Here is a 26,403-nt window from a genome sequence, read left to right on the forward strand (position 1 = left end):
TCAATTCACTAGATAATCACCAGTATTTATCTCACGTGGGCACAGTTCAGCATCACTGGGGAGCTTGCAGGTTAATTAAAGACCGTTAACTGTTGTGTGTCCTTGTAGCTATGCTGTGATCCTCTAACACTGTGCAAGGCCATGCGAGTTTGGTTAATAGAGAACTCTGAGGTGGTCATAAACAGACGAAACAATGCAGCAAAGAAAGAGGGTGGAGTTTGCTTTTTTTGTTTCTTTTCGATATAGTACGATTATAAGAATGTCTGTATGTTTTGTAACGTTCACACGAGGTCTGCAGCATTAAGACGAATCATAGCGGTGGAGCAGCAGTGCTATGATTGGTGCTAGCAGACTGGAGGCGCCCTCTGACATCTCCTGTGGAGTTAAACGATAGTTAATTACGGTTTACATATTTAAATATTCCTAATGTATGTTGGGCTCTAATGAGCGTAAGATCCCCAGCTCGGTCCCAGGAGGAGACACAATTCCCTTCAAGGTCGAATCAGGAAGGAGACCTGGCATGAAAAAATAAAAATCTGCAACTCAAACATGTGGAGCTACCTGCTGTGAATAAGGAAGCAGCCCAAACTAGCTTTATATACAGTGAAAACTATCTGCTGCTTCCTGTCAGTGCTTTGCAAGGATAACGGTCCTTTGTGTTAATATTCAAGATGTTAGTTTCTAAAGATAACAAGGAGGCGCACTCACAGCCGGTCACTTATAGCCACTAAATCTGAAGAGTTTGAGGAGTTGAACTTGAACTACTTGATCGATAGCTTTTCTCCAAAGAATCCCAGAAGGAGGTCAGTGCTTTAGCTGAAGTAGGACATTTTTTAACCACTTCTATTTCGATTAAACAGTTTCTGACACCTTAAGATGGATATACTGTGCTTCAGATGGCATGTAAGGAGCTTTACTTTCTCTATTTATCATTTAACATGTCGTAATATTAAATACAACTTCAAACTAATACAATCTGCAATAATGTCATTGTTTAACCAACCTCTGTCTGCACAGTTGTATGGTAATGGTAAATGAACTGGTTCTTGTTAAGCACTTTTTTAGCTGTACTTGAGCACTCAAAGCCCTCTATACAATCTCACTCACAAATTCATACAAGCTCTTCTACTTCTGCTGTAGCATTCACACATATTCTCAAGGAAGTTGTTGTTGTTGTTGTTTTTAAAACTGTGTTTTATCTCTGTTTAATCTCTAAAAAAGACTGTTTGACAACAAGGCCCACATGTCTAACTTGGATTTCATAAAGCATTACTTCACCATGGAACAAACTTTGCTGGGTTACTTCTTTGGCTTAGGTGTGTTTATGTTCGGAGTCACAGTGTAACAGGCCCATGCACCACCACACTGAAAAGCTATCTGAGATCAGCATTATTAATTCAGTGAGCTAAATGTCACCAAAGTCACACTCACTCCAATCAAGGCTCATTTACAGCAGTCAGAATATTAATGTCTTTTTTTAATACATTTTCTCATTCGTGGTGTGCAAGAGAGTAATTTAAACCACATTTTGTTTCTTGCCAAACTGACAGTTGGGGAGATTTATTTCTTTTTCTGAAGTCAAGTCTGAAGTTAAACTATCCTCACATTTACTGGCAGAGGGTTTCCCTGCCCTTCAGATCTGGACCAGAAATGTTACTTTAATTTAAGCACAGGGTTTTTGTCAAACATCCTCTGTCAAATTATAATAAGCCAACAGTTGGTGAAGCTGATACCATCTGAATTAATTACCAATCTAAGACAGTGAAGCTAGGCAATATCCTAGCATTTGTCTTGAAGAGCAGATTAAATCAAAATAATGAATCTCTTATCTCACAGAAACAGGAAACCAATAGTAATCTGAAAATAAAGACATATCAGATTAATATAAGCTAAATTTATATAAAGGCCAGTTTCCTGACAAGTGAGCATATTAATATGCACAGGTTCAATTTGTGTAAGGTATAACTGATCCAGCTCATTTAATTATGTAGCACAACCTAAACCTACTTTTTTTTTTGTTAAAGTAATCAAATAGAATTTTTGTTTAAGGCTAGCTCCTGTAAAAATAACCAAAGCCCAGCATGTGCAGCAGAGCTAGTAAAAAGAAATGAAATAAAGTAAAAACTTGGATATTCTACATTCATTAGGTAATATCAAAGAAAACATCACGTGCAATGAACTTGCAATCGTGTTGCCTTTGAAAGGTACAGGAACTAGAACTGCAACAATTTGGATGGTTGGATGGCACAATGAAATGGCAAAAACAAGGAGACAGTCTACAGTTTGTGACTGTATGGGGTCAAATTGGTAATTTCATGTTTGCAATAATCTGTCAATTAACTCTAACAACAGGGCGAAAATATCAAATTTGTTGCTGTGTACAATGAAATCATTCATATTCAACTCATATTAAATCCTTTAGATATATTCAGATACTCGGTAAAACCTCATGGATCTGAAACTAAAATTCCTCTATAAATAGTGATGTAGTCACTGCAGGATGGCAAATTAACTACAGGAGTTTAAGCACTTAAAGAAACACAAAGAAATATAACCATAATACAACCACTCAAGAACCAATTTAGTCAAGTGCCCTATTGTAAGACATCGCAGACCAGTCGCACTCATCAGCACAGACTCACTCCAGTTAATCGCACTGTGTTGTGATCTGTTTGTGAGTGACTGCACTAAGTCAGGTCTCCATTGTTTGGAAGCAGCCTGGCTCCCAACAGGCAACCGGTGCAATCACCTTGTTATTGAACACTTGTTAACTAATTTGCCTCAGACAGCAAAAGAGTTCAATGCAATCACCGAGCAAAAATCAATTTTTCCTTGGGGCAAGGAGGTTAATGTCAATAAAGGTTGCAGGCAGCTGCTACTTCCCTTTCAGTGGCAACGGTGAATTCATTTTAAAACGTCTTGCCTTAACAAGTAAAGAAGTCAAAAGATATGAAAATGTTCTTTCATCTTTTTCCAGTAGTTCTTCAACTGATTGGCCTCTACTAATGCTAACTGAAACTGGTATTGATAACTTATCTTTACACCAAAGTGTTGCACTTTCTCAGAAAGTCACTAACATTCATTTTCTAAACAGAAGCCCTCTAGTGTTTCAAGAAACTGATTTATGTGGAACTAGTCTCTACTAGAGCAGTTTTGCATGATTTACAGTTTAAAATAATCCACATTTATCCATTAGTGGGACTTGGTGGAGCCCCTCAATTCAACTTGTGTCTGACACAAGTTCTTTTAGCTCCTCTCCGTTTGAGCAAACCTTCCTCTAATTGGCTGTCTTTAACAAACAGCAGGTTTTAAGAAGATGGGTGGAACTTCTGTGGTCATATTAAGCGCTACATGACTGACATAGCCATGTAAGGATACCCCTCTCTATGACATCATTTAAAGCCAACAACAGAAAAAAACCATCTGCAGACAAGCATTTTCAGACATTTTAGGCCTAAACTTTGGTCTCACAGGGAATACATATACATACACAGACATCATTATGCAAAATGCTGGCTATGTTGGCCCTAACAGCAGAGATCACTGTAACATCCATCCATCCATTCTCTTCCACTTATCCATGTCAGGGTCATGGGGGGCCTGAAGTCTATCCCAGCTGTAGCAGTATAACTGAAAATATTAATAAAGCAATAAGTTGTTTTTATAGATACAAACGTCTGCTGTAAGAACGATGAGTACATATTTTTAGAAACAAGCCCCGACGTGACCATGCATACCATAAGTGGCTCTCCAGTGCAATCCAGTATTCAAACTCATAGCACAAGACTGATGCATTTACCTTTAGTACATATACTAACACAGCCAGCTACATTTACACGAAGCACAGGCATTACTGTCGCTCTAGTTCCATTTAACTTTTATTCAGACTCATATTAGAGATTAGAAGTGCTTGCTATCAGCAATCTGGGTCACAGTAATGAGTTCGTGGAGTTACATCATGTTCCATATGTGCAGGATCACTGTGTAGAAATAGAACTGGAAACTGAGGAATGATGTTTCATATCCAAAGCTCTTTATATCAAAGAAAACAACAAGAAGCCTTTTAATATTAACAATATCCCATACTCGAAGTTCTAAAACAAGATAAGCAAAATGTAAACTAACTTTAAACTGAATTTATTAGCCTTGTTATCCTAGACAACGCTACCTTATAAGTCTCCAGATAAAGGATGAGAAGAGTCAGAGTATGTCAATATTATCCGTAAAATGAGTTTTCTTATCTGATCTGTGCCTTTTTATGAATTCAACACATACCACAGTATTAATAATGAGTCTTTCCCAAGTCACGATATTCACCCTGATACTTCCATATTTGATTTTAGGAGCACAGTGTTTGGCATCAGGTATTTGACTTTCAAACATTTTTCAGTACCGTAAATGTGCTCATTCAGTTCTCAATGTTACTATAAAAATACTCTAATGATAAAAGGAATACTACTTGTTTCATGTTTAGGGTAATTAGTTTAGGCAAAGAAAAAAAAAAAAAAAAAACCGGGAAAAAAAAATTCCCAATTTTAAATCCTGTTCAAATAAAAGAAATTATTGATGTATGCTACATTTTAAATACGTCAACACTTCAAAGTCACATTATAACGTCACAATTAAAAGGTTTATCTTTACATTTGGAGCAGTTCATATAGGACTGGGGAGTGTACAGCTACTGGGATTATCTCAATTGACAATGAAGATCAAATTGAGATAAACCATCATTTATAACCAATAACAATACACACATGAAACCTATATCTACAAAAAAGAAATAAATAAACAAAAAAATGCTGTAGCAGGTCCAAATGCAAGAAACTGAATAACCTCTGAATGATGGACCTGAAGTTTTTGGATTCAGGTGAGTCACCATTATTAAACCTGTTTTTTTTAACTTACGTGATTTTTTTTGTTTGTTTTTTACAAAAACCTTTTAATAATTTAATTAGTTCATAATTTATGTGCACATTTTCTTTTTACCTTTATTGAAGACACCCAGAGGTCAGAGAGGTTTTATCTGATATCATCATTTGTTTTATAGAACCATTACAAATGCATTTCTGAATCAGCTATAAGCTTAAATTCATCAGCTCCTGTAGGAGTAATGCTTTATACTGATCAAGAGCAAATCTTTTAACATCTACTAGACATTTCTTGTATCTTATTTTGGAGCATAGAGTACCAATATACGTGGGAAACTTAATAACATTTGAAAAATAGAGCCTAGAGCTCTCTTTTTCCTTTTTTATTCAAATAGAAGGTGAGTGGATACAATGATATAATGATCACCACACATAATTTAAACTTCAGCAATAATATGTATGCATTTTTTCTTTCTTTCTGAGAAGACGTAGCTCTCTATCAAATATTAAGCTTTACTATAGTCATCTAAATCACATGAGAGCACTTTTCACCCTGCTATAAGGCTTTTTGAAGGCTTGAAGTTCATACAATAGGGCTTCATGGGAGAGTAATTACTCATGTAAAGGCAGACTTTTTGCAGTAAAGCAGTCTTTCACAGTCAAAACGATATGCTATAGCTTGAAAAGTCCGATTAAGAAATGTGCTTTTATCTACAGCGAGTCTACCTGAACTTTGACTCCATGTGAAAAAATTAGCAGTTTAAGAAAAAAAAATAATGGCATGAGTTGTAAATCTAAGAGCTGTAATGTTTTGCTCAGAAACTAACAAATGACTATGACGCTACATGTGTATTTACAGATCCACTCGCTGGCCACTTTATAAGGTACATTTGTTCAACTGCTCAGTATTGTAAATATGTAATCAGCCAATTATCTTGCAGCAACTCAATGCATTTAGGCATACATACTAATAATGACTTGAAGTTCAAATTGAGCTTCACAATAAGGAATAAAAGTGACTTTAAACATGCTGCTAGTGTTTGCTGTTTTTATAGCCTGGTTTCACTCAGTGGTGTGGTAAAATAAGTGTGCTGCTTCCATATTTGGTGGGGTTGGTTTTCTCATCTATTTTGAAGGACTCTGCTTTGTTGGAGGTTTCTAGAGTACCTTCATTTTTAGATACTAAATGTTTGGAGCCTGGCACAGTGTTTTCAGACACGCCCGGGCTTGTATAGCATCGCTATAGCAATGATATGACATTTTTTATATTATATTTATAATATTATTATCACTGACCATATGATATGGCCCAGCCCTGGTTGTTACTACAGTTAAAATTTACCACTGATATTTTTATGTCCCTACTAATATTTTGGGGGTGTGAAACATGGTCTCACAAATGCAAAATGTAAAGAACAATAATTAGAAATACAATTCAATGAAAGAGCAGATCAGCTGAGTTCAAAGGACACAAGGGGATGATTGAAGAAGACTTTTAAAGGGCAATGACTGCTCAGCAAATTAAGCATGATCATCTTAAAGAAACTGAAAGCTGCAATAAATACAACTAGTAATAAATAAGTCATAGGTTATTTTATTTTTTTTTATTTGTTAAAGGAGGATGGATAAAGATGAGTGTTCGCCACAAGCTGGCGAGCCAGTTAGGAGTTCAAAGAAAGAACGAGAGGTTTTTACACAAACAAATCACAGATGATACTCTTCTCACAGATGGAAAAAAAATGAGTCATTGAAATTTGACTAGCTGTTAGTACACTTGGATGGCGCACCTAAGTACAGGCTATGTGGGGTAAACATTATACATGAAGCCTGTTAAAGTTTTTTATTTTTTTTATTTGCAGTAATAACCATGCTCACTGTTTGGTTAGGTCAGGGTTTTCACTCATTCGTTTGAATTTAGGCTGATGTTCTTCACTATCTGTTGCCAAATTCCAATTTCATACTACAGCTAGGCAGATATCACTCAAGCTAGTGTCCCAGCCTGAGTAATATCTGCTGATATATTATACAATGCAGCTGCCTAAATCCACAAAGATCCATAAACCTCAGAGCCACAGCAGCAAAAAAAGGTCAGCAGATCACACAGCCTCTACACAAACAAAACAAATCTAACAAAGCCACTAAGACAAACAAATATATATCTATGGTTGTTATCTGAGCTGCTGTTAGAGCTGTCCAAATCCCGCTTTAACCCCTGGATCGTACCAAAAATGCATCTGTAGCTCACAGCTAATGTGTTTACTTGTGTTTTTATGTAAACAGGCTTCTAGATTTTTATCAAAAAAGATTTTATAACCCTCTAAAATGCTAATCTTCTTCAACAGGGTGATCCACTCATGCCAAAAGTAATGCTGCAGCCATCCATCACCTCCATTGCTGATTTAAAACTGTAACTTCCAGAGGCCTGTACATCTAAAATAGCTCATTCATAAACACTTTTCAGTTTTATCATTCATCTGGTGTCATGTTCCTATGAATGCTAAAGATCTACTCATCCAGACAGACTTGGCGGTAATTTCTTTCACTAATGAATCCACTCACAAAGATCAACAAAGGCAATTCTTTCTTAAAGACACTCAAAAAAATATATCTGCCCAGATTGCCGACTTTAAGTTATTCCCCATATAATTTTTGTTACATAAGTACAATGTACTTCCATTTAATTTAATCTGGTCAAATGAAATTCACTAGACCAAGCACATTTTTCTTAATGATGAATTATTTAAATAAATTAACCTTTGATTTTATATATTTAAGTTGCATTTGACTGAAAACCTATTTACAGATAACCTCTTTAACACAAGCATTTCGTGTGTATTTGAGGTACTTTCACATACAAGAACTGCATCAAAGGCGCAGATCTGAGCCAAACCCTAACCCTATCATTATCACAATACTGAGAGCTGGCACTGCTTAGACTGGTCTCATATCCCCGAGTTAGCACAAAAAAGAATGTGTACACACAAATTAACACGCAGCCCTGCTCAACTGGCTTATTTCAGATTAATATACATCTACTTATGTCCTTCTACTAATCTGCCTGTCAGCATGTCCCTTTCTGCTTTGCTGAATATTACTGTAGGCTGTTAGCCTATCAGTCTAATCCTGGTGGGTTTAGGAATCAAGTGCAGTGTTTGCAGACTGGACGTAAAATATCATTACCTCCAAAAATTGCAAAAAGAACCCCCCAAAAACCCAATCAGCTGTTATTAATGAAAAAAACTGCAGTTAATAAAAAGATAAAAAATATTACCAGTGTCTACTGTTAACATTACACCAACTAACTGCAAGCTTCAATATTTGGTAACAACTCTGAAATGACCCACCTGAGACTCTCACATTTGGTTATATTACCACATTTAGTAGCACTCTTTGTGGGAAGAAGAGAAAAAAAACCTTCAATTTTGCTTTCAGCACACTGCTGGGCATGGTTAAAGTGCGATCACACACGCTCATCTATGTCTTCCTGTCTTCTTTTAGCTTCTTTTCTGTCGCCTTTACATCCACTGACCTCGGCCCTAAGTAACACAGACATGTCCAAGCCCATGAAGTGGTCCAAGCTACAACAAATATAAAATTTCATATGAAGACAACTGAGGGAGACTGATCCCGCTGATATGCAGCAGATGAAAGCGCACAGTAATTTACAAAATCCTCCTGGGAAAAGATTTTTAAAAAACAAACAACAACAATAACATTTTGTGTGTTACAGATTACCACAGATACTCGCACACGGCAATGTTCAAAAGGACAAAAGAAGATGATTGAAATCTCCACAGTAAAATTTTTACTGCTTATTATAAAATACTTTTACTGTACTAAAGGTAACAACTTCTAAGACACACTCTTCCTGTGATATCTGAGCCAATCCAAACTGTCATGGTCCTGGGCCATGTTGGCCCAGTATTCTTAGTTTTATGTATCTTTGTATTTCAGTTCCCTGTTTAGGCTCTGTTTCCTGAGGTGCCCTGTTGTGTTGTTCCCTGAGTGCTTTCCCTTTGTGACTCTCACCCCCTGTGTGCCCCTCTGTGTATCTGTGAGCCTTCGTCTCTCCTTATGTTTTATTCCATGTTTCCCCTGCCCATTATGTCTAAGTTCTCCCCGTGCTCTCTCTCCCCCCTGTGTGCCCTCTCTGTATTTATGAGCCCTCGTCTCCCTTTGTGGTTGTTCCATGTTTCCCCAGCCCGTTATGTCTGTGTTTTTCCCCGTGCTCTCTCTCCTCCTGTCTGAACCTCTGTACTTCCTGTTTGACTCTGCCCGTCTCCCGTCAGTGTCTCGTTATGGTTATCTGTGTCAGCTGTGTTCCCCGTGTGTTCCCACTTTCCTCGTTAACCCTCTGTGTATTTCTGTCTGCGTCTCCCTCTGTTCGGCGTCGCGTTCTCCCTCATGCCGTGTGTGGTTCTCCCCGTGTCTTCCGGTATATGCTACTTTAGCTTTTCCCAGTTTAGTGTAGTTTTGCATTGCTTTTGTATCATCGTTATTGTTTATCACCTGTCAGCAATAAAGCTGCATTTTGAGTTTATCCCCCGTGTCTGTGAGTTTCCAATTTGGGTCCTCATCCTGCCTGCCACACGGCCGAATCATGACAGAAGAACGCGACCACGATATGGACCCAGCAATTCACAACCCCTCCGCTGACCTCCGGGAGGATCTGATTTATACAGTGGAGTATCACTGTCAGGAGTGGGTGGTGCTGCCCGAGGGTGAGTACCGGGAGACCGTAGCCGTCCGCCTACAGCGGATGGTGTCCGGACTCCCGTGGCTATTCAGCGCGCTCCACCCCCACATCCAGGACTTCCTCGTCTCCACTGTGGGCGTCCTCCCGGAGCGGTCGCTCCTGTACAAAGAGCCGGAGGATGTTCAGCCCGGCCCGCTGACGGATTCGCGGCCCGGCTCGTCTCCTCCCCCTTCCCGGAGAAAACGGCGTTCACGTCGTCGCCGTTCCCGAGCAGCGGAGCAGTTTTCACCCCTGGGAGAGAGTGACCGTGTGTCACACTCTCAGCCCGAGCCTTCGGATCCCGGACTTCTTAACCCGTGCACAACTGTGAGTGGCTCTGTTTTTGTAACACCGGACTTGGATAATTCTGTCCCCTTTTGTTTGGACTCCGGAGACACTGTACAGCGACGCACCACCCGACAGCCGGACACTCGGACTTCCAATTCACCTACTGTGGTGAGTGAGGACTCTGCGTCTTTTCCAGACATAGTGACTGTTCGCTCAGGGGCTGTGTTTTGTGTGGCGGATGTCGACGCGAGCTGCTTATCGCCGGTGCAGCCACCAGCAGCCCAGTTAGCCGCCCCGCAGACACACTCAGCTCAGTTAGCTCCCTCGCAGCCCTTCGCAGCTCAGTTAGCTCCCTCGCAGCCACCCTCAGTTCAGTTTCCCGTGTCCCCCTCAGCTCAGTTTCCTGTGTCCCCGCTAGCTCAGCCGTTAACTCCACCACACGCTCCATTTTCACCTCTACCATCGCTTCTGTCATCAGTTCGGTCTGCCACTCAGTCGCCCTTAGTTCCGTCATCCACACTACCACCTGTTTCCCTTCCACCACCACCATCACTACACCCAGCCATTCAGGCTGCTACTCAGTCAGACATTCAACCCATAGCCCTGCCGTTAATATACTCTGTAGCTGAGCCACTAGCCGCCCGACCCGCAGCCACTTCAGCCACTCCTCCACCCGTTACACCTCCACTACAACCATCACTGCAGTCTCTAGCGCAGTCTCCTGCAGCTCTGCTTTCCCCAGTGCAGTCTCCGGTGTCCCCAGTGCAGTCTCCGGTGTCCCCAGTGCAGTCTCCGGTGTCCCCAGTGCAGTCTCCAGTGTCCCCAGTGCAGTCTCCAGTGTCCCCAGTGCAGTCTCCAGTGTCCCCAGTGCAGCCTCCTTTAGCACAGCCATCCACTCAACCACCAGCACCACAACCGTCACTACCTCTAGTTCATTCCCCTGTGAAGTCATTAACTCCACCACCTACTCCACTCTCACCACCACCGTTACTACAGACATCAGTTCAGTCCCCTGTGCAGTCATTTACTTCTCCACCATTAGCAGCTCAGGTCCCCGTGTGTCCAGCAGCTCAGGTCCCCGTGTGTCCAGCAGCTCAGGTCCCCGTGTGTCCAGCAGCTCAGCTCGCACCTGAACCTTTGGCCCAGTTCCCCGTAGCAGTGCAGTTTTCTAGCCAGCTTAACGTTGAGCCCGGGGTCCCAATTCTCTCTGGCTCTACATCAGCTCCTGCTGGAAGCTCGGATGAGCTCATCCAGCACTCCGCGGCTCCCGTGCCGCCATCTACCTCGTCCGCTGGAGGGCCCGAGGAGCCCGTTCAGCCTCCTGTCTCCGCTGGAGGGCCCAGGGGCCCGTCCAGCCTCCTGTCTCCGCTGGAGGGCCCGAGGGGCCCGTCCAGCCTCCTGTCTCCGCTGGAGGGCCCGAGGGGCCCGTCCAGCCACCCTCTGCTGCAGCCTCAGAGCCTTCGTCTGCTGCAGCCTCAGAGCCTTCGTCTGCTGCAGCCTCAGAGCCTTCGTCTGCTGCAGCCTCAGTTCTCCATGCCGTCGCCTGGCCGCGCTTCAGCCTGTGCTCGCCTGGTCCGGCCTCGGCTTCAGCCTGTGCTCCGCCTGGTCCGGCCTCGGCTTCAGCCTGTGCTCCGCCTGGTCCGGCCTCGGCCTTCAGGCTCGTCTGGTCCGGCCTCCGAGCCTTCGTCCTCGTCTGGTCCGGCCTCCGAGCCTTCGTCCTCGTCTGGTCCGGCCTCCGAGTCTTCGTCCTCGTCTGGTCCGGCCTCCGAGTCTTCGTCCTCGTCTGGTCCAGCCTCAGCTTGTGCTTCGCCTGGTCCGGCCCCCGCATCGCCACCGTCTGGTCCTGCCTCGACTGGTCCTGCCTCGACTGGTCCTGTGCCCACCAGGCCATGGCCAGCACGCCTGAGACTGGAGAGCCGCCGCTGCCTTCCGCGCGGTCGCCCCCTGAACTGCTCCGTCGTCCCCTTCGCCGCCGCCGCTGCCTTCCGCGCGGTCCGGCCCCCTGAACTGCTCCGTCGTCTCCTTCGCCGCCGGCCTCCGGACCAGCTCTGTCACCTGTGCCACCCACCTGGTCGGCCCCCCGACCGTGTGACCCGTGAACTCTTGTGCCTGTGGGCTCTGGGTCGGCCCCCTGAACTTTATTTGGACTGTGGTCATGTGCTCCTGTGTCTTTGTTGTTTGTTTTTGTTTCCCGTTCTGGTCCCTCCGTCCTGGTCCCCCGCCTCCCGCCCTGGGTGGGTTGTTTTCTGTTTTTGTTTTTCGGGTTTGGGCTGTCGGGAGCCAGCCCTTGAGGGGGGGTACTGTCATGGTCCTGGGCCATGTTGGCCCAGTATTCTTAGTTTTATGTATCTTTGTATTTCAGTTCCCTGTTTAGGCTCTGTTTCCTGAGGTGCCCTGTTGTGTTGTTCCCTGAGTGCTTTCCCTTTGTGACTCTCACCCCCTGTGTGCCCCTCTGTGTATCTGTGAGCCTTCGTCTCTCCTTATGTTTTATTCCATGTTTCCCCTGCCCGTTATGTCTAAGTTCTCCCCGTGCTCTCTCTCCCCCCTGTGTGCCCTCTCTGTATTTATGAGCCCTCGTCTCCCTTTGTGGTTGTTCCATGTTTCCCCAGCCCGTTATGTCTGTGTTTTTCCCCGTGCTCTCTCTCCTCCTGTCTGAACCTCTGTACTTCCTGTTTGACTCTGCCCGTCTCCCGTCAGTGTCTCGTTATGGTTATCTGTGTCAGCTGTGTTCCCCGTGTGTTCCCACTTTCCTCGTTAACCCTCTGTGTATTTCTGTCTGCGTCTCCCTCTGTTCGGCGTCGCGTTCTCCCTCATGCCGTGTGTGGTTCTCCCCGTGTCTTCCGGTATATGCTACTTTAGCTTTTCCCAGTTTAGTGTAGTTTTGCATTGCTTTTGTATCATCGTTATTGTTTATCACCTGTCAGCAATAAAGCTGCATTTTGAGTTTATCCCCCGTGTCTGTGAGTTTCCAATTTGGGTCCTCATCCTGCCTGCCACACGGCCGAATCATGACACAAACCCTGTAAAACCAGCCATCAGTGAACCTAACAAAGGTCTGCAAAGTGGTCTGTGAAGGCAACAAGTATCCATAACTACTGCGAAGGAGATTAAGTTTTCATAGAGATAAACACATAGTCATTGTTCCCTGGCATGCCTCACTGTACCATTTCTGCTTTTCAATCAAAAATAATAATTTAAGTCAGGCTGATCATGGCTGAAATGGTTAATCTGTGGTTATGCGTCATCATGAATTCTAACAGGGAATTAGTTACTCTATTTTTTTCCTTTCGTTTACCTTCTAATAAACAATGAATACAGAAGAAGTGCTACGTCAGTTAGCCAAATATGAAGCATCTAAAACTGTAGCTCATGTCCAAGATGAGTAAAACTGTTTTTTTGTTTGGGTTTTTTTTTTACGCATCTATATATAGTAATGTGAAAATGAAAGTTTCACACGACTACTCATCATTTCCTTTCCTATCCTTTCCTGTGAAAAACAAACCCTTACTTACCCTTTACTTACTTAAGAGGGCAAGTAGCAGTTTAGATATTCCTAATCAAATCTGTTTGATTAACTGATCATCAGCAAATGTGAGCACCTCTATAAAAGCAGAAGTTTTGGCAGTCTGCTGGTCTGGAGCACTCAGGTGTATGTTAACACAAAGCCACAATGTAAGCAAATTAGCCTCATGGTCAGACCATGTAATGCTCAGAGAACCTGCTCAGAAAAAACAACAAGTGCGACATTCAAACATTACAGGCCTCAGTGGCATGTTAAATGTTAAAAGTGCATGAAAAAGTTAAAGTTCATCATATTAGACAAAGACTTAACAAGTATGGCTTGTTTGGAGGGGTTAGCAAGAAAAAGCATCGTCTCTCTAAAAAGAATAAACCAACTCGGCTGTAGCATCTGAACAGGAATTACAGGAAAATGTGTTTTGGACAGATATGACAAAGTGGAAGTGTTTGGCCATAATACACAGCACCACGTTAGGAGAAAACCAAACATACACAGCACAAACACCGCATACCAAATGCCAGCATGGTGGTGGAGGCATGATGATTTGGGCTTGATTTTCAGTCACAGGACCTGGACATCCTGCAATCACCGAGTCGACCATGCACTTCTCTATATACCAACGTATTCTAGAACAAAATGTGAGGCCGTCTGTGTGACAGCTAACGCTTAGCCCAAAGTGAGTCACACAACACGTACAGCGGCAAATCTACAACTTACAACTTGTGTGTACTCAGTTTTTCATATGACTGTGCGTGATTTCCTGTACCAAATGTATCAGCAAACTGGTTTCCTCTTTCAGTACCTCCCCCCCTTCCCAAATAACTTTATGCAAATTATTTTTGCAGTCTGTTGCCACACGACTGAGTTATTCAGTAGAACTTAAAAAAACAAAAACATTCGAATCTCGGGTTAGTGTGGGCTGCCTATATGTTCAATATTACAGCCGTTGCTGTTTGTCTGTCTGTCTCACCAGTTTAAAGTGGGCATTTCCTGTTTCTAAAAATTGCAGGCAATCACACCATCATCTGGCACATTACTACAGAATGACTTAGAAGTACTTTTAAAGAATGCATACAACAGTATACACTCACTTTTCTTTGCAGTAGCCATCTCACATGAATGAGTCCAATACAGACACACTTAGTCACACACTGTCACAGACTTGTCATCTCAGCAGTCCGACCTCAGAACAACTCTGCAAAAAAAAAGGAAAAAAAAGAAAAGTTAAGAAGTTAGGAGGCAATCACACAAGGGGGTGACAACAGAAAACAAGAGGAAGATTTACAAAGATTTACATGAGCGAAAAGTAAAAACAGTGAAATAATGGCTGGACTCCCTGTGCTTGTTCCTAAATGCTCAACCCCCCGTTAGCGTGTATTTCAGCTGAGAGCACAGCTGTCCTGTACTAGTCAAGCCAGGAGAACCAGAGACTCCCGACAGAGACTTCAATTAAAGGAAAACAACAAAACAGTCTAAGAGGATTAGCTAGGGGCTGAGGCTGCTGCTGCCAGTGGGCTTCGCACAGATGGAAAATCTTTTCTTATAAACACGGAGAAACTTTAACTATATTTATGCAAAGTACAGTGCAGCACAAGGTAGTCATAGCCAGTACATGAAAGACATAGCATGCAGATCTATTTAATATACTACTACGATAACACTCAAAGATAGCAGTCTTATTTTCAGGCAGTACTGCTGTTATACAACAATAACCAGCAGGCCTGACAGAGTTCAACAAGCAGCAGCTTTAAATAATTTTAACCAACAGGTGCAAGAACTTGTGACATTGCTATAGAATCTTTTTAGAAGTGGCATTTGTAGTGCATCCAATTATTTGATCTGGTGACACAATTTTTAAGTTAAGTCAGGTGTTAAGATTTGGAGCAGCTAATGCTATTATTAGTACAAAAGGATGTTTTATGAAAAGTATGGAAGCACGTGAGTGCCACTTTAAAAAAAATAATAATAATGCTAAAAAAAAAGTTCCCTCATTGCTTTAACACTTTATCATTTTAGGCCTACATTACAGAAAAAAATTGAATTGAAATTGAATTGAAAGCCTTTATTCTCATTACACAATAATATTCCCTCTCACACCCACGCACATCTTCATACATCATTTTGAAACTTTATATTTCAAGAGAGGACGTGGAAGAAGTTTTTTCCCCCTGTGAGCACAAAACTTGATGAGTTTTCTCACTGAGGAAACACTAAATGGTGACAATGAACATGTTTTATTTTTACTGTAGTAAGTTCAGAGCAGGGTAGGGCAACACTGACTTTGGTACAGTAAACAGTAAAACAACCAAAAAGAAAGAAATGTTGAAATCCATAAATTGGAGTAGATAGGACCGATTACTTTAAAATAAGCCTGAGCCGTTGATCTAAAAAACAAAAACTCTGGTAGAAAATGTTGGTTTTTCTGTGTCAGTCTGACAATAATAAACCTAAATCCTTGATACAGTACATTCATATATTATAGCACATGAATGGATTGAAAACAAGCAGTCACAGATACAAACCATCAATATGAAACCATTTTCTCCAATGGTCTGTGTAATTTACTCAAGTGTCAATGTCATCACAGTAGAAACCCACATCACGAAGGGGGAAAAAAGCTCGGCTAATATTTGTTATTTACGTGCACATTTTTGTACATACATACCACCAAGAATATTAAGTGATTTATTTATTTGCTTTCATCTGTCTGAGGTGACACAATCAAACTATGGGACAAGCCCTGTGCTCTTATTTTGAAGGTTCAACTACCTCTTACCAGATAGCACTGGCTCTTCCTGTCTCTCGACAAGAAGCCTCATCGGGAAAGTGTTCCAAGGCTCACCCCACAGCTCGAAAATATATCCAATTTTGTGCTGCAGCTGGTGATAGTAGGTGTACTGACTTGTGTTAGTGTTGTTCCTGGATCATCATAATTAATGTTGGTCCAGGCTAACACGGCCAGAAATCAATCACATTGTTGTGATGTCACAGTATTGTGACGTGGAAAGAAACTTGCCAATGTCTACTCAGGAAAAAACAAACACCAACAGGGTCAAGGTTAGTGTTTGCTGTGATGGTGTTTCCACATTCAACAACTATGACATCACAGCAATGCGACTGGTCACTTGCAATGTTGAACCTGGAGCAGATTAATTATGATAATCGAAACACCAAGATATCAGATTGTGAAGTGAATTGTACTTGCCAATCTGCTCTGAAAACCTTCTGTGAGCTGGAGGGTCACTCGAGCCCGAAGCTGGTTGAAAACTGGATCTTGTGCTGCTACACTGTTAACTTCTTAAAGCTCCAGAACAGAATTAGTGCAGTAACAGGTGACATTTAGCAGGATTTGTTTACAGATTTAAGAAAAAACGTGTGAGTCTCCTTTCGCATCACAAGCGCCGTGCTGAAGCTACAGCTTTTATTCATTTTTTAAAAGTTTTACTTCTAAGACATCAGGGGTCAGTTGAGATGGTCCACAGGTTTGTTCCACCAGGCTGCAAGAAAATTTAAGCTCATTAATTTGAGACTCTTTATGTCATGATAATAACTAATCTCAGCTCAGACAGAAAAATGACTCACATGCATGCAACTCACATGCATGTTAAATGCATTTTTTTTGCCCATTTTTAACAGAAAAAAAATTGTATTCCAGTTTGGAATTGTCAAAAAACAAATGCTGCTGACGTTTAATCAGCCCTAGTAAAGGTTCCTGTCCAAAATAAAAGATTTGCCAAGTCTGACCTTGTTCTTAGAAGTCGCTAAGTCCCTTTAAATAATTTCTAAAGGAACCGATGAGGTCTGTGAGACAAATGACCCCAAGAATCCCACTTACTGCTTTTTTAGCCAAAGGGAGAAATAAAAGTGGACCAAGTGAGGACCAATGCCAGACTCGACACTTTTCTTGCTGCAAATGGTAAGGTAAGGGTGTAACAGCCTGGAACAGAAATTTTACAGTGTCACATCCACTGAGAGTGCTGCAGAAATCAGACAATGATCCACTTTTAGTGGGGCAAAATACCAGTCCTGTTTCAAGCACCTAAATGGGTCGCTAAGATTAGAAAGCCACTGATGGGATTCAAATGTGCACACTTTGAGCAGGGTGGTGACACATTAGGTATATATGATTGGATAGATACACAAAATTTTACAAGGTTAAAAAGTTTTTACATGGATGTGTTGGGTGATCTGTGTCATGTAAAATACCACAACATATAGCTTATTCTAGGTTTATACTTGTGTTTTTGTTGTGGTGGAACACAACTGGGCAGGTTTTAAACAAAGCACAGGGAAAAAAATGTGAATGGTCAGATTATTCTTTAACCTGCTGTAAGACTGTTGTTTATTAAGGACATCCTGTTTATTATTATTATTTTATTACTGTTTATTATTATTGAGGACATCCTGCTGTGACAAGTTTCAGATATGTGGCTAAACTGTTGGCTTGGTCACAACCTGTCAGACCATATGACTAATACTGCATTCCTTGCACTGTTTCACTTCTATGGGCAGAAATCTGTGCCATCAGAAACTGAATTTGAATAAGTTCAATTTGAATTTGAATTGCTCAGATTGAATCTGAATTGTAACTTGAATAAATGCTTTTGAAAACTGAATTTGAATTAGTCTAATTTGAAATTGAATTTATGGTTTGAAAATGATCATCACTAAATTGAAATTGAATTTTATATTTTGAAAATGAATTGATTTGCTTTGAAACTGCATTTTATCCTTTAAAAATTTAGCTCTCGAATACTTTCAGTTTCACTTCTCACCATTCAGTTTCAGTTCTACAATTCAATTTCAGTTCCAAAATTCAGTTTTTTGGAACTTACATCCGGTTCCGGTTCAAGCGCAGATTAATAGAACTACGTTTTACTAGCGGACCGAAAGTGTTACCGACGGGAATCTACAGCGTCTTGAGCTGAATTAAGACTTCAGAAGTCATTCGTCATGTCGAATGACCAGCGGATAAACTCTCAGGTTGGTAATAAATGTATTACATGTATAAGAACAAGCGTCATGTTAACAAATGATAGCCGTACGGTAACTTTTATGCTTATTGTAGCTGCTAGCTAAAAACGCTAATTTAGCGTAGTTTGCCCTGAATTCAGCTTTGACAACAAATATGATCGACTGTTTCTAGTAGAATTCCAAAGTTGTCATCTTGGACCCTCTCAGAGTACCCCCTCTGTATGCTTGCAGAGACCCCTACAGTAGGGAAACATGCAAAACGGTGTCCAAACCTTTGTATTTTAGCTTTATTTATGTCTTACACAGCATCCCAACTCTTTAGCTAACTTAATAACTTTAGCTAAAGTGAATAGTTAGTCTAATTCATTAGTGCAGCATTACTGGATCACCTCTGTTTGAAGTGATATAATATGATATACAACTATCACTGAAACAGCAAACTTTGTAAATAAGCAAACAACACTTCTCATTCTCTAAACGTTTGGCCACAGCTGTAGATTACACTATCAGTGCTTGTTCACTCTTAACAATAATTACATTTCTAAATTTACTTTGTGCATTTACAGGTAAACAATATCTAATATTTTATCTAAATGACTGCTTTGTCTTTGAAAAGGGTGAAGAGCCTGAGGCCGGTGACAGTCCAGTTCTACTCTAAGTACATCCTTACAGTGGCTCTCACAGTGGTGAGAAGTGAAACTGAAAGTATTCGAGAGCTAAATTTTTAAAGGATAAAATGCAGTTTCAAAGCAAATCAATTCATTTTCAAAATATAAAATTCAATTTCAATTTAGTGATGATCATTTTCAAACCATAAATTCAATTTCAAATTAGACTAATTCAAATTCAGTTTTCAAAAGCATTTATTCAAGTTACAATTCAGATTCAATCTGAGCAATTCAAATTCAAATTGAACTTATTCAAATTCAGTTTCTGATGGCACAGATTTCTGCCCATACACTTCACTGTTATGCAGTCACAAAGTTCACAAGTTTTAATTTGACTAGTATATAATTTTGTTATGCTCACAGTCATTTTGTTAAAACCTGCAAAAACAGATCCCAGGTTGCAATAAATTACATGATCTTTTTCTTCTGCAATACGCTGGGATTTCAAAGAGAGCTACTAAAGAGTTACTGCTATTTGCTTAAAACTTGGGGGTACTGGATTCTTTATGAATGTGTTTCTAAGCAAGGCAAGTAGGACAATGCAATGCTATACAATGTCACGAATTCATGGCAGGTGGGGCTAAGAAAACAAATGTCACTGTTAATTACACAAAGTTACTAAATACTGACAATATTCGCAGCAGTAAACATGTGGGTGGTCTACAGCAATGTTTAGGTAGGTGTTAGGGCTGTTCGATATAACGATGTCTATCGTTTCATTTTACACTATTGTTTGTTTCGTGGTGTCGCAAAATAAACTGTTTACGGCAATATTTTTTCATTATTTTGATGGTCACTGTAGTGGCTATATTAATTTCTTAACATTCCCTCTTTCTCTTACATTTAATATAACCACACTACAGACAGACAAGCGTTTGTTTTTATGCGTTGTCGTTAGCAACAACGACGGTAAACGACGCGTGTCCGCTTGTTCCACATAAGCCTTTCACAATAAAGCTCAAGATCCTGTTGAGACTTTTCAAAATAAACTGAATCATGTGAAAGATGCAGTGTTTACGGATGAGAAGCAAAAAAGAGCCGTCAGGTGCTAAAAAATAAACCTTAGACTCAAACGTTAGAACAGGCCTTTCCCCGCAGCACGCCGTGTAATAAATACTCACAAAGAAAACGGCAGCCATTACAACTTATGTCTAAAAATGTATAGTTTCATGCATCAGTTAAAACAATCGACTCCAGGTACATGACGCGCAGCTGGAAACACTTCACGCAAGTCGAGCTGCCCGAGATTCACAGAATTTACAGAAAATGTTAGATTTTTGTGATTTATATCGTACCATAGATGTCTTAATATCGGGATATGAGATTTTGGTCATATCGCACAGCCCTAGTAGGTATTAAGTAACATCCATATGAACCCCAGACTTTCCCTGCAAAAGACTGTCTTGCAATAACATAAATCAATGCCATTTGCTTCAGCAGTTTTAATTTTGTGGCTCATCACCTGTTGCTGTATTTCCACACTGACTCAACCTGTGAAATTGCAAGGCCTTGTTTCTTCAAAGGGCAAACCTCATTTATATGCATGACCCCTCATTTAAACCACTAAGCCCAGCCAGGCTTTGTCACCGTCAATGCTGTCACAGCTCTGCACCACGGCCCATAAATTAAAACTGCAGATGCCACAGAGAGCAGCAACAGGTACTTGTTATTTTAAGGAGGTGATTTGCTCCCTGTAAAACAGGAACAAACTGGCAGCAACGGGAACCATAACATATTTATAGTTAGCATGTCCTGACTACACTATTACGTGACCGAAGTTGTGGACCTCTCTCACACTTTTTGCTGCACGTGGAAGCCACCACAGCACAAAATTACACTGATGCATGAATTATGAAGTGAATGTACGCTTGATTTAGGGAATATCTAGGTACTGGTTTTGTTTTTGTTTTTGCCAAATCCACATTGGTATTTAAAATATGAGACAGCTTAGCTGGCAGTGAGTGATATTTTCTTAAGCTTTTATGTGTTTGTACGAGTTATTCAAAGGACTACTCTTTTTTTTTTTTTTTTAACTCAGAAGCTTTCAAAGACTCTGTCAAGTCTCATTTAATCGCTTTTAAAGGCACCACTTGCATCTAAATTTGTGCTGATGGATTTTATGTTGCTTTATGAATACAGCTTTAAATGCAGACCATTAAAACTCTTACACCCAAACTCAGCCACAGCCATGCTGGTTTTTCTGCAGAGCAACAAAGAAAGTACAAGTGGGAGAAGAAGCAAGAATGACTTTTACACAAAACATGAAGCATTAGGAGCTAAATGTGCAAAGGTGAGGTCACAAATAAAGGGCTCTGTTAGTTTCTCTGGTCCACTTCTTTGTAGTAACACTAGAATTATCACACAGTCGTCACAGTGAGTAAAGCGTGCAGCATCGACAATTACTACAATTGCACATCTGTCTACACAAAGACTCCCTTCTCATCCAGCCAACCAGCCAGGTGGTTTGTTGCTTTCCTCTTAAAAAGTTACCGCGTTTCACAAACGGTCGGGGCTTTCTTTTGTTTTGCTTCCTTGTTGCTTACCTTTACTCACACCATACGGAAGTCGTACATTTAACCGTGGGGTTAAGTGGAAACCTTCTCCGAAACACGTAGCAGCAGCAGCAAAAGCCTCTCTGAAAATCAGGCGGGCACCAAACCCTCACCTCTCGCCTCCGGTTCTACTTTCCTCAGTCGAATGATTTCCGCATTTGGTCACGTGGTGCGGCTGCGGGTGTTGCGCTTCCAAGTCTATATTTTACAAAAGCGAAAAAGGCGGTGGTGCAAAAGCAGAAACGTTCCTCTCTACTCTATGTGCTGCAAAAGAGTGACAGTCAAAGCTGGCTGTAAAACACTCCCAGTCTCCTCTTTCATCCTCGGGGTTTACTGTAGCGGATAGCGCCATCTGGCAGTGCTTTCTGCGCATGGGCAAACTCTAAATGAAGTTCTGTCCCTGACTCTGAAGATGTGTTTTTATTGCAGATACACATTACATCGCTTGCTTTAACTTAGTTTTATTAAAAGATATGTCTTCAAACATCACAGCTGCCGGCCAAACTTAAACCAAACAAACAAATGTTAGTTAGTAGTACTGACCCACTGTCCTAAAACCCCAGTTTATTAGCACTACTACTTCATTTCACTGCATTGTATTGGTCCTGTATGCTTCACGTGGAGCATCAGAGACGGTCATCTTCCCAAGACCATTTAGTCACTGGACTGACGTTAAAAGGCTCAGACAGGATTACAGATACTTAAAATGCACACCATAAAGAAAACATGCTTAGCTGATGCACAGAGGAATGTGCGACATGTTGCACGCTTTCTGTGGTAAACAAGTTAAACCTTGGTGCGCACGTGCCGTCATTTGCTTTGTCATTCAATAACATTATGCTGCTTTTGACATGGCCGGGCGGATCCAAAGTGGCCCTCTGGCCGGTGGTGGTCCCCGGACATTTCGCAAAAGACGTGGTTTAGAACTCTTTACCATGCTGCACCCTTGCATTAATCCTCCTCCGCGAAAAATGTCAGGTTAATAACTGGTGACTGAAGGCTGCCACGTAGATACGACAAACTTGCAGTTTTAGCTAGCTTTTACAGTCACGTTAAATTGGCATGATAAACTAAAATTTGACCTTTCACACGAGTAAATTTTAAATTTGAGAACAGATTAGTGGAAAACGTCAAAAACTAATAAAAAAGGCATTTGAAAGCATTTACCATATTCTTTAATAAACAATCATGGCTTAAGGCACTTTGCATCTTACATAACATTACACGTTATATCAAAACAGACAAGGAAGAAGAAAAACACTGATAACAACAATGATAAATATGATTTGAAAACATGTCAATTCTATTAAATTTTATTTATATAGCGTTGAATCACAACAACAGTCACTTCAAGGCGCTTTATATTGTACAGTAGATCCTACAATAATAGATACAGAGAAAAACCCAGCAATAATTTCACCCCCTATGAGCAGGCACTTTGGCGACAGTGGGAAGGAAAAACTCCCTTTTAACGGGAAGAAACCTCCGGCAGAAGCAGGCTCAGGGAGGGGCAGCCGGTCGCTGCAGATGGCAGAAGGCAAACAGGATAAAGACACACTGTGGAAGAGAGACAGAGATTAATAGCAGGTACGATTCAATGCAGAGAGGTCTATTAACACATAGTGAGTGAGAAAACTCAATGCATCATGGGAATCCCCGGCAGCCTACGTCTATTGCAGCATAACTAAGGGAGGATTCAGGATCACCTGATCCCGCCCTAACAATATGCTTTAGCAAAAAAGGAAAGTTTTAAGCCTAATCTTAAAAGCAGAGATGTCACTGCAAAAGATGTTAACGGATCACAGTGGTCCCTTTTTTGTTTTAACAGCGCATTTCAAAAGTGGACAAGAGGGTCACTTACCTCCGCCTTCGGGTTGGGAAATGGGTCCTGACTGTTGTTAGTACTTGTGCGCCAAACAACAATTCGGAGTACCCAGCCTTCTTGTAACTGGGTGGGGTGCTGGAGAGCACCTCATCTGGTGACTGTTGTTCTACTGGAAGACTTCAATGTTCACATGGGCAACTACAGTGAAACTTGGATGGGCGTGATTGGAAGGAATGGCAGCGTTTTAATTTAACAGAGCTCACTATTTTAAAATGTAAAGATATCGAGGAGGCTCTAGTTTTAAACACACTTTCCATGTGTTAATTCATAATACTTACTCTACTTATTACTCTGTCGATGTTCATCAGCCCGGCTAGCTCAGTCGGTAGAGCATGAGACTCTTAATCTCAGGGTCGTGGGTTCGAGCCCCACGTTGGGCGCAACATTTTTAATCCCATGTGTCATCACCTGAAATTTTTTTCTTCAGTGACCACATGATCTGCCTTCCATGTTTGAAAATTTTTTTTTTTTTTTAAAAAAGCTATATACTACCCCTTGTAACTTTCAAAATTAGTAACTCCCTGATGTTTTCCATGTGGTCTCTGTGGCGCAATCGGTTAGCGCGTTCGGCTGTTAACCGAAAGGTTGGTGGTTCGAGCCCACCCAGGGACGACAATTTTTTTTGTTGTTTTTTCTTTCTTTTTCTTCATGTCTTTGGGTTAATGCAACTTTACAAACCTTTGCAGTAATTTCTGGACCCCCACCCTTTCCCCCTTGTAAAACGTTATTCACAATATAGAAAATTACTCTAAAATTACAGAAATACTATATTTCTGCTTTTACTATCCAGTGTGAGTTGCCAGTTTTAAATTTGAAAGGTAATTACAGAGAAACTGCAGTCTCCTGCCTTCCCTTTCTGCTGCTGCCCACCCCCCTCACTTGAGCGCTTGTGGAGTTCCTCCATTTTTATTTTCCAGTTTTTGCTTGTCTTGTCAAAAAAGCATCAAATAAAGGGAGCAGCCATCGTCCCTGAGTGGGTTCGCACCACCAACCTTTCGTTTAGCAGCCGAACGCGAAAACCGATTGCGCCATAGAGACAATATGTGGCGCTTTACTAGCTTTGCCACAGTATTGCTGTGTGTGCTCTCAACAAGGGGGGAAGGGAAACAATCAAACCTGCACCATGTCGTCTCTGTGGCGCAATCGGTTAGCGCGTTCGGCTGTTAACCGAAAGGTTGGTGGTTCGAGCCCACCCAGGGACGTTTCCTATTATTCCAGCCTCACTGTAAAAGATTATAGATATTTGTAATGCAACGGGGGAGAGCTGGAATCAGAAACACTGAGACAAGGAAAGGTATCCTGCATGTAACTGCTTAAGATGTATTTTGAATTCAAACGTCTTGATGCATACTCAATCATTCAGGTAAATAAATCACAAAAGGTTGATGTTGTTCATCTGCATATAGCGTTTTCAGTGGGAGAAACAGATGAACAGAATCAACCTTTGGGATCCATATCTAAACCACGTGTGAAGCACAGCTTAAAGACATAGTAAGAATTTACTTTTACTGTACCACTACACGATTTGGTATTTCACAAACACATATTGAAATGTTTCTGTTTTAATAAATTCAAACTAATGGATTTATTTCTTTTAAATTAAGTAACACTTATGAACTACTTCTCCAAATACGGTAGGAGAAGAAAAAAGAAAATTTCAAGCGCCCAACGTGGGGCTCGAACCCACGACCCTGAGATTAAGAGTCTCATGCTCTACCGACTGAGCTAGCCGGGCTACTGCCTGAATTTGGGGGCTTGGATCAAATGAAGTGTCTGGTTCCTAAGTATCAGCCTCTGAATCTTTCCCAAACCTTCACATCCAGCGAAGACTGCTGTGATCTTTTGTGATGACAAGCCCAGGTCCAGTTTACCAAAGGATAGGTGGACACCGGCTCATATTAAGTAAAGGCCAAACCTTCATAAAACGGACAGAGCAGTGGAGTAGCCAAGGAAATAGAAAAATGCAAAACTCAATTACTAAAATATAATTTATATCGCAAAAAAGATTTAAAAGTGGTTGGGTGTAGGTGTTCTGGTACCTCCTCTACACGAGGTATACCCAATTGCACGTGTGTGCAACATGATTGTTATAACATGGTTGGTTAAAACATGGTTAGAACATGCTTGGTTATAACATGGTATAACCAACATAACTGTCGCACTGCACGTTTGTGCAGCATTCTGCATTACCTGGCAATAACAGTGATATAGTCTCTGGGTGGGCTTGAACCACCATCCTTTCGGTTAACAGCCGAACGCGCTAACCGATTGCGCCACAGAGACTGACAACGCTCACCCTCAGGTGTCGAGACTGGACGGGGGACTGGGGGAGGGTGATTCCGGTCTTTTTTGGTTGTTAACAGCCGAACGCTCTAACCGATTGCGCCACAGAGACTGAGTGAAGCCAAGCAGGGGCGTCGAGAGAGGACCGGGTGGCTGGATGGAGGTGCTCTGGTACTTCCTCTCCATACCGCCTTGATTGTTTAAAATATGTGACTTGTAGGTCACACATACTTGGCAGCAAGTATGCAGTTGCGGACGAACAACAGCACCCCAAAGATGCATATCACCCTTGATAAAACAGTTGCCTGCATTCATCAAACGACCGTCCTGGTTATAACATGGTTGATAATAACATGGTATAACCAACATAACTGTCATAAGAGTTGCACTGCACGTTTGTGTAGCATTCTGCATTACCTGGCAATAACAGTGATATAGTCCCCTGTTGTGGCCATTTTTGTTGAATGTTTATAAAATGCAATTTGTATTCATTTTTGTTTTTTCTTTAAAGGTGTAAGAATATACTGACCTGGTTTTGTTATGTAAATTTGTAATTAATTTTATTGGAGAAGCTTTTGGAAAGTGATTGGTTTATTAGGTTATGGACCCTCCCATTAATCAAGAGATTAA

The 26,403-nt window shown here is 41.3% G+C and overlaps 1 protein-coding gene and 5 non-coding genes across 7 annotated transcripts in view; 3 read left to right on the forward strand and 3 right to left on the reverse strand.

Annotated features, from left to right (window-relative positions):
• cunh20orf27 (chromosome unknown C20orf27 homolog) overlaps positions 1 to 21,897 on the reverse strand; it is a 50,334-nt gene extending 28,437 nt beyond the window's left edge. Inside the window, exons 1-2 of one of the 2 annotated variants that reach the window (XM_042226706.1) lie at positions 21,719 to 21,897; positions 14,503 to 14,606 (exon numbers count right to left, since the gene is read on the reverse strand). In XM_042226706.1, the coding sequence (XP_042082640.1) occupies positions 14,503 to 14,521 (19 nt within the window). In that variant the 5' untranslated portion in view covers positions 14,522 to 14,606; positions 21,719 to 21,897. Of the gene's footprint in view, positions 1 to 14,502; positions 14,607 to 21,596 lie in introns of both variants that reach the window. The other variant, XM_005937081.3, reaches the window with a different exon arrangement.
• Positions 21,898 to 23,797: 1,900 nt separating this feature from the next.
• Positions 23,798 to 23,870, forward strand: trnak-cuu. Its single transcript has one exon. It is a non-coding gene; the product is annotated as a tRNA-Lys (tRNA).
• Positions 23,871 to 24,028: 158 nt separating this feature from the next.
• Positions 24,029 to 24,102, forward strand: trnan-guu. Its single transcript has one exon. It is a non-coding gene; the product is annotated as a tRNA-Asn (tRNA).
• A 516-nt stretch (positions 24,103 to 24,618) lies between these two features.
• On the forward strand, positions 24,619 to 24,692 carry trnan-guu. Its single transcript has one exon. It is a non-coding gene; the product is annotated as a tRNA-Asn (tRNA).
• A 460-nt stretch (positions 24,693 to 25,152) lies between these two features.
• On the reverse strand, positions 25,153 to 25,225 carry trnak-cuu. Its single transcript has one exon. It is a non-coding gene; the product is annotated as a tRNA-Lys (tRNA).
• A 474-nt stretch (positions 25,226 to 25,699) lies between these two features.
• trnan-guu lies at positions 25,700 to 25,773 on the reverse strand. The gene has a single exon. It is a non-coding gene; the product is annotated as a tRNA-Asn (tRNA).
• Between the last annotated feature and the right edge of the window lie 630 nt (positions 25,774 to 26,403).

Source organism: Haplochromis burtoni, unplaced genomic scaffold (assembly GCF_018398535.1).
Source record: "Haplochromis burtoni strain Fernald_Lab_line unplaced genomic scaffold, NCSU_Asbu1 Contig_224, whole genome shotgun sequence".
In the NCBI taxonomy this organism is placed as follows: domain Eukaryota; kingdom Metazoa; phylum Chordata; class Actinopteri; order Cichliformes; family Cichlidae; genus Haplochromis; species Haplochromis burtoni.